The sequence below is a fragment of the Acinonyx jubatus genome, chromosome A2 (assembly GCF_027475565.1).
Source record: "Acinonyx jubatus isolate Ajub_Pintada_27869175 chromosome A2, VMU_Ajub_asm_v1.0, whole genome shotgun sequence".
Lineage (NCBI taxonomy): Eukaryota > Metazoa > Chordata > Mammalia > Carnivora > Felidae > Acinonyx > Acinonyx jubatus.
The window spans coordinates 156,788,136-156,801,461 of record NC_069383.1 but is presented as its reverse complement, the minus strand read 5'-3'; the positions used below and the strand labels follow the sequence as shown (position 1 = coordinate 156,801,461).

At 56.6% G+C, this 13,326-nt stretch overlaps 2 protein-coding genes across 3 annotated transcripts; one reads left to right on the top strand and one right to left on the bottom strand.

The window, feature by feature from the left end:
- Window positions 1–1,338: 1,338 nt before the first annotated feature.
- Window positions 1,339–4,837, bottom strand: TRIR (telomerase RNA component interacting RNase). Of its 2 annotated transcripts, XM_027050056.2 has the most exons (3): window positions 4,390–4,817; window positions 2,117–2,194; window positions 1,339–1,782 (listed from the first exon to the last, which is right to left on the bottom strand). In XM_027050056.2, exons 1-3 carry the CDS (start codon window positions 4,741–4,743, stop codon window positions 1,675–1,677), a joined length of 540 nt encoding a protein of 179 aa, XP_026905857.2. In that variant the 5' UTR covers window positions 4,744–4,817; the 3' UTR covers window positions 1,339–1,674. The 2 variants fall into 2 exon arrangements, with proteins under 2 accessions (XP_026905857.2, XP_026905858.2); XM_027050057.2 differs by lacking the exon at window positions 1,339–1,782 and having other exon boundaries at window positions 2,118–2,194; window positions 4,413–4,837.
- Window positions 4,838–6,218: 1,381 nt separating this feature from the next.
- Window positions 6,219–12,810, top strand: GET3 (guided entry of tail-anchored proteins factor 3, ATPase). The gene is made up of 7 exons (XM_015083761.3): window positions 6,219–6,404; window positions 7,245–7,392; window positions 10,764–10,912; window positions 11,000–11,150; window positions 11,657–11,764; window positions 11,854–12,051; window positions 12,460–12,810. Exons 1-7 carry the CDS (start codon window positions 6,244–6,246, stop codon window positions 12,589–12,591), a joined length of 1,047 nt encoding a protein of 348 aa, XP_014939247.2. The 5' UTR covers window positions 6,219–6,243; the 3' UTR covers window positions 12,592–12,810.
- Window positions 12,811–13,326: the final 516 nt, after the last annotated feature.

Here is a 13,326-nt window from a genome sequence, read left to right as displayed (position 1 = left end):
GGATCATCAGGAGGCACAGGCATCTTCAAGTGTTTGTGGGTTCACTGGAGAACAGGCAGCCAGGCAGCTTCCAGGAGGGCACAGAAGTACAAGGAGCACTAAAAGGACACGAGGGGAGTCAGGCTTCCTTTAGGACACTCCATCCCCTGACATGTCAACAGTCATGTTCTGCAAGGTGGCATCTGTGCTGCTGATCACATATACATAAGGGTGGGGTTGACCCAGCCTCCCTGGGAGGGCTGCAGGGAGCTGTCAGGACAGAGCAGCCCCACCAGAGTCCAGATCCTAGCCCTGCTCACTTCCTCAACCCCCAACTGTCCACCTCTTCCCCTCCCCCGGTCCCGGCCCAGCCTCATCTCTGGGTTCTGCCCCAGGGCCCTCTTCAGTCTGTTCTCCACACAGAAGCCAAAAGGGGCCGGGGCGCCTGGGTAGCTCAGTCGGTTGAGCGGCCGACTTCAGCTCAGGTCATGATCTCGCGGTCCGTGAGTTCGAGCCCCGCGTTGGGCTCTCAGAGCCTGGAGCCTGTTTCAGATTCTGTGTCTCCCTCTCTCTGACCCTCCCCCATTCATGCTCTGTCTTAAAAACAAATAAATGTTAAAAAAAAAAAAGGGGGGCCTATTAAATATAACTTATGGCTCCCAGGCTCATACTGTCCCCCCCCAAGGCTTCTTCTAAGCATGAAGTCCCAAATCCTGACCCTAGCACACAAGGCTCTGTATATAATCCACACACCCTCCTCACTCTTTAGGCTCATACGGGCCACCTTGAAGCTCCCCACAAAGGCCCCATGTTCTCCCACCTGTTTTCACATTGGCTATTCCCTCCACCTGCTTCCTCACTTCCCTCAGGACTCAGATCAGATGTCAAGGGAAACAGACACCCTCCCCCTAGCCTCCACCCTGTACTTCTTCCCAGTCACCTCCCAAAATGGCTTCCCCCTTTTTGTCTGGTGTGTTTCTTTCCAAAAGGGCAGGAAGTGTATATGGTCTGTTCCATTCACTGCTGGGGCCCCAGGTCCCAGAAAACCCTGGGGCACACAGTAGGCACTCATTAAGTGTCTGCTGAATGAACAAACTGACAGCTGTGGCCCAGCCAGAGAGGGCTAGGATATGATCCTGAACATGAGGAGCAACAGTGGGGGCTCTGTCAGGGGTAGGGGGAAACGTGTCCCGAGGAGAATCCTGGCCAACAGGAGAGGATGCACTCCTGTCTTCCCCGTGCTCCCCAACAGTCCCCTCACCAAGCCAGACCCAGGACCAGGTGCAGGACTAGGCCGTGGCGGGGAGGGGAGGCTTAGAGTGGAAAGAACAAAGAAGGCAGACCAAGCACACAGCTCTAGCACTAAGTCAAGTTCTTTACTTCCCAGAAGTGATGGCTAAGGGGTGGGGTGGGGTGGGGTGGGTGGGTGGGATGGGGAGGAAGACAGAAAAAGCCAGAGAGAGCGAGGAGGTAGGAGGAGAGGGGACAGTAAACCACTGTTCTATGAAGTCTCAGGAGGCAAGTGCTCAAGGTAAAAAAGAGTCCTGGAGAATCGTCCGCGGCTGCGGGAAGCATCTCGATTTCCTTCTGTGTAGAAGTCCTTGGGGAGGGGAAAGGCTGCCGCCGCTGCCGCTGCATTAAATAGTTATGTACATCGCAGAGAGTCCCAGGCCGTAGGCAGGCGGGGGAAGGGGGTCATTTCACCAGGGGCCGAGTTTTATCATCATCGCCGCACTGATGGGCTTTGTACTTTTTCACCTCTGCCATGTACTTGGCCCACGCATCACCTTTACTTGTTAATACCTGTGGGTGGGGGGCACACAGGGGTTGCAAGGGGATACCGAGGAGGCCAGGGACAGGGGGTCAGGACTGTCCTGAGACAGCTGACACCCACCTTCCCCCAAGTCACCCTCAAGGTCCTGGGTTTGAGGTAAAGATATGCAGACTCAAGTTATCTGGGGATCCTGTTGAAAGCCCTCCTCCTCGCACCCGCACCCAGCACACCCACCCAAGGCCCCCAGGTGCTAGACAGAGAGGGAAAGGGCTCAGCAGCCAGGCACCGAGGCTGGAAGGGAAAGGCACGGTGAGTGGTCCCCCCCCCCGCCGCCCCCCCTCCCCCTGCCCCCAGCCTGCTCACCTCATCCTCCGTCTTCTGCTTCTTGGCTACTATTCCCGTCTTGAGGGCTAGTTTGTTCCCGCCTCTGCGCTTGCCCACCTGGGTGAAGGGACAGAAGACTGCAACGGTTACAGGAGTCGGGCCCGCCCTTGGCGGCGCTGAGGCCCACTACACCTTCCTAGCCCGGCCCGGTGGCCCGTCCCGACGCCGCGCCCAGCTCCGCCAGCCGGCCGACCTGCGCAGCAATCAGAGAGGAGCACACGCGACTCTTAGCGCCTGCCCTGGGCCCATGATGCCCTGGCAGTCCTGGGCCCCTGGGCTGCCCTCCCTGAAAGCGAGAAGAACCCCCACATCAGTGGGGACAGGCTGTCCTCACTCTCCCTCCGGAAGCTTCCCCCTCCCCTAGCAGGGATCACACAGTCAGCAACAGCTCCCTTTACTGAGCACTCACTGTATGCTAAGCTCTGTGCCAAGTACTTTGGATGTGTCATCCTTCACTTTCACAGCTGCCCTAAGGTGAAGGTTACAACCATCCCCATTTCACAGATAAGGAAACATCTTTAAGGAGAGGGCCCTACCCTAGGTCCTGCTGGCAGCAAACAACGGAACTGGATTCAGGGTTGGATGGATCCAAGTCACAGAGCAACATCCTTAACCGCCAAGCGACAGCGTCTCCCCTGCACCTCAACTGGCCCCTTTAAGAGCGCCTCCATGAATAAACGAAAAAGGCAGTGACAACCACTGTTACTGTCACTTAACAAAGGGGTACTCAGCCTCCACCTCTAGTTCTGCCACCAGCCCTAGGAACCTAGGTCTGAACACTTCCCCTCCAACAGAAGTCTCACTCTAGATCTCATCCTGGTCCTCCACCTGCTCCCACGGACAGCACTTTCTGTGCCCACATGTGGCAGACAGGTTTCACACACATCATCCCCTCTCTACCCCTCAACCAGGCATCAAGTGACCTGTGCTGCTGGGACTCGTCCCATACACTTTTCACAAATGAACAAACTGAGGCTTGGAGAGGTTAGATCACCTGCCCCAAACGACACTGTTAGATCCAAAACTTGACCTCCAGTCTGTTACTCTCAAGCCAACACTTTCCTCCACACCACACAGACCTCATCTCTGAACAAATGAATACCCAGGCTGTGAGTTAGCTGCTTGTTTTTCATTCTTCTTTTTGTTGTTGTTGTTATTAAAGAAACTTGTCAGATTTTTTTTTTTTTTTTTTTTTAAACAGGCTCCATGCCCAAGGTCGGGCTTGAACTCTAGACCCTGAGATCAAGAGTCGCATGGCCTACCAACTGAGCCAGAGAGGAGCCCCCAGGGACTTGATCTTAATATCAGAAACAAAGCAAGCTCAGAGATGAGCATCAATATAGTTGCCATTTATTTAGCCTAGAGTTTCTCAACCTCACACTGGTGACATTTTGAGCTGGATCATTTTTGCTTGGGGTCAGGGGGCTATCCTGTGCATTGTAGGATTTAAGCAGCAGCTCTAGCCCCTACTCACAGATGTCAACAGCACCCCTCCCCCAGTTCTGACAACCCCAAATTTCTCCAGACTGCCAAATTGTGGGGGTGGAGGGTAGGGTGGGGTGGGGTGTTCATTCCCAATTGAGAATCACTGGTGGTTTAACCCTTCCTATAAGACAAACCCGGCACTAACCTCCCGGATGGCCTCACGGAACCCCCACCACGTCAGAAAATGCAATGATATCCGTTTTTGTAAATAGGAAATTTAAGGATAGGCCAGCCCAGATACTCCAGGAAAGCAACGATCTTGTCCTGTTCAACACGGCATATCCAGCACCCAGCACAATGCTCAGCATAAGGTAAGGTAATAAATGGACACTGGGCGAATGAAACTCAGGGAAATTGAGCAAATTTCCTAAGGTCACACAGTAAGCGTTCTGAGAGTCTCTAATCCACACAGCTCAGATTCCAGATTTGAATTTGCCCCCCCTTCCCCATAGTGGAAGATGGTCCCATTATCCAAGTTCAAGTACCACTCAAATAGGAATCCCGGGATCCTGATTTCCCCCTCCACGGAGCGCTGTTTCGAATGCAATTCTCTGGTTCCCGGCCCCCGCGGGCGGGCTCCGGGGGTCCCCACCCCCGCCCCCAGACCTCTCGTCGAGAATCCAGTTTCCGGATCCTTAGCGGGCGACCCGAACAGCCCCCTCATCTGGGCTGGAGGGTGGACCCCGATCCCGATCCCCTTTCTCGGGCCCCGAATCCCTCTGCCAAGGCAGGCCCTGGCGCCCGCCCCCACCCCCGCGGCTCCTTACGAAGCTGAGCGTAGGGCCCGGGCCGCCCTTCCTCTTCAGATCCCCAGGGCCCGCGGCGGCGGCGGCGGCGGCAGGCTGGTCGGGTCGCGGCGGGCCCGGGGGAGGCTCCTCCTGCCGCTGCCGCTGCTCCTCCTCCATCTTCCGCTTGAACAGCTCCAGGAAGCTGCCGTCGTTGGCGAACAAGTTCACACCGCCCGACACCGGGCTAGAACCCGCGCCCGACGCTTCCTCGTCCCCGCTCTCGGGCGACGTCCCGGGCCCAGACTCAGCCCATCGGCTCCCGACGCCGCCGCCGCCCGCGGGGCCCGGCGCCTCCCGGCCCGGAGGCTCCGCCCGTCTCCCTCGGGCAGCCATTTTGTCGCCAGGTGCCGCGCAAAGGACTCCGGGAAGGCGGCTCCGGCCAGGCGCTTGGCGCCGGACTTGCCCCGTCCCAGGCAATGCATGCCGGGAAGAGCGGTCTGGCCCTCAAGCGTCCGCAGTGGGGGCGGAGTATGTGGGGCGGGGCGAATAAGGGGTAAAACCAGAAGCGACGAGCCCGCCCAGCCACGCGGGTTCTTATAATCCAGCTAGGTTTGGGCAGGCATTACGCATAGTCTCCCGGGGAATGGAGCCATTGTCTGAGACTGGGGCTGTAGCTGGCTCTCCGGAGTGAAGTTCCCGCTTGAAACTGGGGGCACATTAGCTTTCCGGGGCTAAGATCCCCTTCTGGCACCAGGGATAATCTCTCTGAGGGAAAGGACCCCATCAGAGACTGTGTACCCAACTGACACCTCGGAACCGAGGTCCCTATCTCGGTCTAGAGGACATATCTAGCCTGAACCCCGCCCCCGACTAGAAATGGGGTTTTTTTGGGTTGTGTATCTGCCTCTGAGATGGAGCTCTCCTTTGGGAATGGGAACACAGCTGGCTCCGTGGAGCTGGGGTCCCCATCTGACAACAAGGTTGTATTTGGGGGGCTGGAGTACTCAAGTGAAGCCGCGGATGTTTCTAGGCTGTAGTCTATCTAAGGTTAAGAGTGTTCACCAAGGGCCTGGGACCCTGCTGTATTCCTGCCCAGGACAGAGGTTCAAACAGGGAATTCGAAGGAGTCTCCCCTCCCAACAGGAAACAGTGCAAGAAGGTTTTCGGGAATAGGGTCCTTTCTGCGACAAAGAGTGCAGTTGCAGGTGTGGTCCCTGCCCTGGACTGCCCAGCACGGCGCACTGGACAAAGATCTGCGGACCCTGCCCACAACTGGAGTTGTCCCTCTAACCTATTTGCAGTCCAGGAACCTGTCTTCGGCCAACTAATCGGTTCGTCTGTGATTGGTTTGCGTCAAGAGCCAGGTGGCTCACAGCCAATTGGATAACAGAGGAGACGAACCTGAGGAGATATCGGGAACCAATTTGGAGAATAGGGAAAATGATCGACAGGGAGTTGAACCTATGGAGTCAGGCCAGGGCGGACCTCAGCTCTAACTTCTTGGAGAGGGCCTGGACTGGGTGTTTGGCTGGTTGCTAAGGAGAGGTTGGCGGCTACCGGGACGAGAAAATGATTGGTGAAAGTGAGAAAAAAACTGCAGCCAATGAAAGGAGAGCTAGGAGACCTGAGGTCCAATCAGTGAAGGGGAGTAGTCTGAAAAATACCAATAGGTCAACTCGGCAGGGGGAGTCTTTGAAGAAACATAGACAAAAGGGCGACAAAGTGAACCCTAGAAGCGGAAGACAATAGAAATATAGCTTCTGTTATCTTCTAAAAGTCAGGCCATGAGGAAATTAATCCAGGCTCCTCGACTTGATGGGTATGTGCTAGGAAATTTCCCCTGTAGGTTCTTTTCATGGTGCGCTCCGCTTGATCACGTGAGCCCGTTCCAAGATGGCGGCAGGGGTGGCCGGGTGGGGGGTTGAGGCAGAGGAGTTCGAGGATGCGCCTGATGTGGAGCCGCTGGAGCCCACGCTTAGCAACATCATCGAACAGCGCAGCCTTAAGTGGATCTTCGTCGGGGGCAAGGGTGGCGTTGGCAAGACCACCTGCAGGTAAGGAAACTCCGGCGGGGGGTAGAGAAGACGGGTGGGATGTACCACTGGGCGAAGGGGAGGCTCGGGACGGGCTCTTCCACCCCAAGCGGGCAAGGGGGCTGGGCCGTCGTGTTCCTGATTGTCAAACTCCAGAAGTTACCTGGGGCAAATTGAAGATACTGCCGAATGCAGGCCAGGAACCCCCTGAGTTGGACCCTCCCCGTTGGGGTTCAAGGGCAGAACTGCATTGAACGCAGCGCACGGGAGCCAGGAGACTACTTAGGTGTCTTAATCAGCTGGAATGTACCAGAGTGAACTCAAAGTAGGGGGAGGGGCATCGGGGCGGACTATCCTAGTAGGGTGAACCTTGCCGTTCCAAGGCCACGTGGGGGTAGAGGTGGTAGGCGGGAGGGGTCACGTGATTAGACTATCCCTGTCTGCCGGGAGGAGGGGGAGGGTCCCTGGGGCAAATTATCCTGAAGAAGTGGACTGAACCATCCTGAGTTTAGCCGGTAATGCAAGGGACCCCTTAGCTTAGTGTTTAGGGAGGGGGCACGGGGTCAATTTAGGCTAGCTGGACCGTGCCACTCCATACCAACAAAGAAGAAGCAGGCATCAGGCCAGACCGACTCAGACAGCTAAACCTCACTACTGTAGCCACCCAGAGGGGTCAGTGGGTGAAATTTGAGAGGGTCCCTCAACAGGAATTAAGGCTTGATTCTGCAGCTACCCATATTCCTCTCTCAAGGTCCCTGCTGATCAGGGTCCCCTGCCCCTGGGGCCTATATAACCCTTTGCAGACCTAGGGAGCAGAGGCTGACCCCTCACTCCCTGCCTTTTGACCTTTCCCTCGGCCAGCTGCAGCTTAGCGGTCCAGCTATCCAAGGGGAGGGAGAGTGTTCTGATCATCTCCACCGACCCAGCCCACAACATCTCCGATGCATTTGACCAGAAGTTCTCCAAGGTGCCCACCAAGGTCAAAGGCTATGACAACCTCTTCGCCATGGTGAGTGAAGCTGGGCTCAGCTCCCCACTCTGGCAAAGGCCCTTCATCCCCTCTCTGTGAACACCCACCATCGGCTACCTTGTCCTGCCCATTCTGCATCATGTCTCCAATTTCACCCAGTAACATACCCGCAGGAGAATGAGTGAGGAATGTTTGCAGAACAGAAAGGAGGCCGGAGTGACCAGAGTTTAGTGAACAAGGGGAGGGGAAGAAATGTCAGGTCAATCACAGACACGTGGCATAGGATCTTACCAGCCACTGGGAGCAGTTATGTTTGATTCCAAGTTTAAATGGGAACCTGTTTGTTTTAAGCAGGGCAATGTCATGGCCAAATTCATTTTTCTTTTTCTTTTTTTTATAAGTTTTTTTTTTTTTTAATGTTTATTCATTTTTGAGAGAGAGAAACAGAGCACGAATGGGGGAGGGGCTGACACACACACACACACACACACACACACACACACACACAGAATCCAAAGCAGACTCCAGGCTCTGAGCTGTAAGCACAGAGCCAGACGCCGGACCTGAACCCACCAACTGTGAGATCATGACCTGAACCGAAGTCGGTTGCTTAACTGACCGAGCCACCCAGGCGCCCCTCCAGATGCATTTTTCGAAAAGCTTCCTGTGGATGCCGTGCCAAGAATGGATTGTAAGTTAAGGATGGAAACAAAGAAACTAACAAGGAGAGTGGGCCAGTGATCAGGCTAGACATGATGGCAGCCTAGACTCAGGGGCAGAATATTGGGTGAAGTGGTCACATTTGAAATGTGTTTTGGAAGTAAAGCACTGCAAGTCCTTGGTTGTAATAGATGGGGAAAGAAGTGAATTAAGTACATCTCTTAGTGGCTGCCTGGGCAGCTGGGATGGTGGCGGCCAGGAGAGAAACAGGTTTTGAAGGGACAAGTCAGGAATTCCATTTTGGCTACAGTGAATCCAAGGCATCCAGGACATCCAAGTGGAGACGTCGGGGCAGTGGCTTTGTTATCTGTGTTTTGTGAGCTTGGAAGAGGTGGGTGTGGATTTGGGAGTCATTGTCCCAAGGATGGTATTCAAAGCGGTGTGAGTAGAGGAGAATGAGAAGACAAACTGCCCAGAAGCCCGGAAACAAACTGAGGTCATGTCAGCATTTAGGGTCCAGGGGCAGGGAGAGCGAGGGGGGAACAGTGAGGGAGGCCAGGAAGGAGCCATGGACGAAGTGGGAGGAAAGCCAGGGATTGTGAGCTCCTGAATCCAGGAGGACAAAGGGTCTCGAGGCAGGAAGGAGTTGTGGGCTCCAGCAGGCATATTAAGTTTTAGAGAGACCAGTCTGGGAGTGAGGGCAAGAGCCTGCCCAGAGTGGCTGAGCTGAGGAGGTGGGGACAACAATCAGCCATGATGGGGGCTGAGAAAGGGGGCCATTGCCGGAGGGACACAGGGTGAGGGGTGTTAAGGAGGCTTTTTTTTTTTTTTTTTTTTTTTTTTTTGAGGGAGTGCTAGAGCAAGTTTGTTGGCTGATGCAAATGCTCTAACAGGGAGGGAGCAAGGATGCTGGCCAAGGATGGTCCTCAGGCAGGTGGGCGGCTGTGAGCCCCATTCAGCTCACAGACCCAGGACATAGGGGCAAGGCGTGGGGAGCCTGGGGAGAGAGGAGGGTGTTGGCAGCCAGTGGCTTCTTTTTCTTTTGTTTTGTTTTTGTTTTGTTTTTTCCCCATTTTTTTCATTTTTTGAGAAAGAGACAGAGTGTGAGCAGGGGAGGAGCAGAGAGAGAGGGAGATACAGAATCCGAAGCAGGCTCCGGGCTCCGAGCTGTCAGCACAGAGCCCAATGTGGGGCTTGAACTCACAAACCACGAGATCGTGACCTGAGCCGAAGTCGGAAGCTTAACCGACTGAGCCACCCAGATGCTCCAGTGGCTTCTTTTTCCAATCAGGCACGGCACTGGTCTCGGCAGAGAGCCAGGGGTGAATGGGACGGACGAGGTTTGAGGAGAAAGAAACTCCTGAGGGTTTGTCTGGCTTGAGTGCCTTTTGGAGATCTGTGCTCAGGAACGGGGAGCACGGTGAGAGTCATTCGTCAAGTGTATTTCCGCAATGTTCACCTCCGTGCAGCCATATCAGAGAGCTGGGAATGACCAGAGTGGGGATGTTGCCAGCGACAGAGGGAGAGGGAATGTTTGCACAGACACTCTGTGGAGTCGGGCTGGGTAAGAATGCTAGCCATGAGGGGCGCCTGGGTGGCTCAGTCGGTTGGGCATTCGACTCCGGCTCAGGTCATGATCTCACAGTTCATGGGTTCGAGCCCCGCATCGGGCTCCGTACTGACAGCTCGGAGCCTGGAGCCTGCTTCGGATTCTGTGTCTCCCTCTCTCTCTGCCCCTCCCATGTTCGTGCTCTCTCTCTCTCTCTGTCTCTCGATAATGAATAAATGTTGAAAACAAAAAGCAAAACACTTTTTTTAAATAAATAAAAAAAAGAATGCTAGCCGTGAGGGACACTGACAGTGAACAAGCAGGCAGTGGTGTGGGGACAAGGTGGCCTAAAGAGGTTTAAGTAACTGAGGTAGGAGGCGAGGAGGCCCAGGTTCAGAGAGTCAGGCGTGGGAGCTCAGAGGTGGCCATTTACTAGCAATCGCTCGGTAATGGTGTGTCTGTGGCAGGTGATGGATGGACAAGCTCCCTGCATGGAAATGACCTCTGAGGCCAGCGAGTTGGGGGCTTCACCGTGGGCCCTGTGAAGTCACGAAGTGGTGACGTGGGAGGAGGGTGGAGAGGGGGGCTCTGAATCCAGGGCAGACCGGAGACCCCAGGGACAGTCGTCCCTTCGTGGATCCCACATACGTGTTGAGGCCCTACTGTGTGCCAGACACTTCCAGAAGGTGCTGGGACATAGCAGTAAACAAGACAGAAAACTCCCTCTCCTCGCGGTGCTGACGTTCTGGTTGGGGAGACAGGTGGTAAACGTGACGAGTAAGCCACGTCGGGAAGGGCTAGGTGTGGAGGAGAAATGAAGGCAGGACAGGGGGAGCTGAGGCCTCATTATTGGCTGGGATGGTCAGGGAAGGCTCGTGTTCGAGGAACGATCCGGAGGAGGTCGGGGCCCTAGTTGGGGAGCAGCCAGCGCAAGGGCCCAGCCGTGGGCTTTGACTTCCCTCTGGGGGGCCAGTCACAGTTTGCAGTTTTCCATATGTTGGTGAAACAGTTTGACCATTTGTGTGACCTCACAAGCCCTGCCGTGGCCTGGGGCAGGGCCGTGCCACCTCAGGGGTGTCCCCAGTCGTGACCTGACGAAGGGATGTATTCGGGGCCTCCGTGGGCTCTCTCCGGCCCGGCGCCTGGGTCAAAGGCCTGGCGGCGGCGGCGGCAGCCTGAGTCTTGACCCCTCGGCCTTCAGGAGATCGACCCCAGCCTTGGCGTGGCTGAACTGCCCGACGAGTTCTTCGAGGAGGACAACATGCTAAGCATGGGCAAGAAGATGATGCAGGAGGCCATGAGCGCCTTCCCCGGCATTGATGAGGCCATGAGCTACGCAGAGGTCATGAGGTCAGGCCCTGCCAGCAGGGGCGGGGCAGGGGGAGGGGGGGCTGGGGTAGAAGAGGGCAAACAGGCCTGACCCTCATCTCCCCGCAGGCTGGTGAAGGGCATGAACTTCTCGGTGGTGGTGTTCGACACGGCTCCCACAGGCCACACGCTTAGGCTGCTCAACTTCCCCACCATCGTGGAGCGGGGCCTGGGCCGCCTCATGCAGATCAAGAACCAGATCAGCCCCTTCATCTCACAGGCAGGCAGGGCCCCGGGGCGTCCGGGCACCCCCCTGTGTCAGAGCGTGCACAGGAGCAGTAACAGAGGCCTTTCCCACCCACGGCCTCTCGGTCCGCATTTCCCAGCGGAAGGGATGGACCTTCGCAGTGGGGTGGGCGGCCTGTCCCCCTGCCCCATAGGAGTCACGTCTTGCCCCACCCACTGAGTGCTCCAGACAGAGTTTGAAAACACGTATTCCAGAGCCCGGCGGCCCAGGCTCAAATGCTCTACACTCTGATGCGACACGGCTGTGTGACCTCAAGCAAGTCAGTTCGCTTCTCTGGGCCTCACCTTCCTTGTCTTGGCCACGGTCCCCCAGCAACAGCAGAGCTGGGTTGACGCCCCCCCCCTCCCCCCGTGGTCTGCTCAAGGCCCCTTAATGCTGAGAGGTGTCAGAAATTGTCCCCCTGGTGGTTTCTGAGTCCCCAGCTCAGGTGCTGGAATGTGCCCCAGGTAAGCCGTGAGCCTCCCACGTCTTCCCCACAGATGTGCAACATGCTGGGCCTAGGGGACATGAACGCGGACCAGCTGGCCTCCAAGCTGGAGGAGACGCTGCCCGTCATCCGCTCCGTCAGCGAGCAGTTCAAGGACCCTGTGAGTCCCGGTCCAGGCTGGCGGTGAGAGGCTTGGGATGGGGACAGGGCCCGAACCTGCCCCTCACTGTCCACTCTCACGCCCCGCAGGAGCAGACAACCTTCATCTGCGTGTGCATTGCCGAGTTCCTGTCCCTGTACGAGACGGAGCGACTGATTCAGGAGCTGGCCAAATGCAAGATTGACACCCACAACATCATCGTCAACCAGCTCGTCTTCCCTGACCCCGAGAAGCCCTGCAAGATGTGTGAGGCCCGCCATAAGATTCAGGCCAAGTACCTGGACCAGGTGTGCATGCCCGACTGCCTGCCCAGCCCTCACACCTTTGACCCTGGAAGTTGGGGCCTGGCCCAGCCCAAGCAAGGCACCACCCATCTTCTACTGCGTCCCCTGACCTTTTGCTCCATCCCGTCTTCTGACCCTCTGCCCCAGCCTCCTGCTCTGCACCCTAATTCTGGCTCTCAAGGACTGTAGCTGGCCTGACCTGGGGACCTCTGACCCCAGGGAGGGGGAGGTCCAGCCCAGTGATCTCTGACCTCACTGGTCTCACTCCCATCTATCACCCTGTGAAGCCCCTGCCCCACATTCTCCCCCAATCTTGGGCGGTCCCCAGTCCGACCCCTCCCACTGACCCACATTCTGTCCCTGCCCCATGGCCCTCTGACTGCTGCCATCTGCCCTATGCCTTGGCCACAGATGGAGGATCTGTATGAAGACTTCCACATTGTGAAGCTGCCGCTGCTGCCCCACGAGGTGCGGGGGGCGGACAAGGTCAACACCTTCTCTGCCCTCCTCTTGGAGCCCTACAAGCCCCCCAGTGCCCAGTAGCACTGCCGCCAGCCCCAGTCGCTGCCATTTCACACCCACCCTCCACCCACCTCCGCCCCCGGGGCAGAATTTGCACAAAGTCCCCCATAGCATAGGGGGAGTCATTTGGGGGGTGGGAGGCGGGGAGGAGGTGTGTTCCCCCTGGTGGGGCTGGGGGGGCTGTAGCTGCCCCCCACCTCTCCCTGCCTCTCGCCCCTCAATAAAATGATCTTAAATCACTGTGGATGTTGATGTAGAGGGGTTGGGGGTTGACAGCTTTATGTACAGTTGCACAGGTTGTACACTGCACAAAAATGGCACCTCTAGAGGAACCCAGTCACAACAGAGATCTGATAGAGATGTATGTTTATGATGGCCATTTTGGAAGGAGGGTATCTTCGGCAAGGGGGTGTCCTCTTCTAACTCTATGGATAGGGACACTTCTAACTCTATGGATAGCGGTGTCCCTGCTGGGGCTCTAAAACCTGTAATAGAAGAGGAGCATCTGCCTACTTCCTTTGAGGTTCAGAGCGTGGGAACGGGGAGGCCCCTTCGCCAGCCCCAGGCTGGTGGGGAGCGGATTAGGCCGGCACGGGCCCAGCACTGCCTGCTGTTTGGTTTGGGAATTAGTGGGAGCCCTGGGCAGAGGCTAGGCCTGCCAGACTGAGGATTAACAGTCTCCACCCCCCAACTGCTGCTCCCTCTGCCACCGAAGCTGCACAGAGCTGCAACAGGGGAGCTAATTAGGGGACGGGA

What these genes read in the sequence shown, in the direction of transcription:
- TRIR (XM_027050056.2), bottom strand. Translation starts at nt 4,743, where the DNA reads ATGGCTGCCCGAGGGAGACGGGCGGAGCCTCCGGGCCGGGAGGCGCCG. An exon ending in CGGGCCCTACGCTCAGCTTC is followed by an intron (nt 2,195 to 4,389) that starts GTAAGGAGCCGC and finishes CCCTTCACCCAG; the next exon opens with GTGGGCAAGCGCAGAGGCGG. An exon ending in AGCAGAAGACGGAGGATGAG is followed by an intron (nt 1,783 to 2,116) that starts GTGAGCAGGCTG and finishes CCCCACCCACAG; the next exon opens with GTATTAACAAGTAAAGGTGA.
- GET3 (XM_015083761.3), top strand. Translation starts at nt 6,244, where the DNA reads ATGGCGGCAGGGGTGGCCGGGTGGGGGGTTGAGGCAGAGGAGTTCGAG. An exon ending in ATGACAACCTCTTCGCCATG is followed by an intron (nt 7,393 to 10,763) that starts GTGAGTGAAGCT and finishes CTCGGCCTTCAG; the next exon opens with GAGATCGACCCCAGCCTTGG. An exon ending in TCAGCCCCTTCATCTCACAG is followed by an intron (nt 11,151 to 11,656) that starts GCAGGCAGGGCC and finishes TCTTCCCCACAG; the next exon opens with ATGTGCAACATGCTGGGCCT.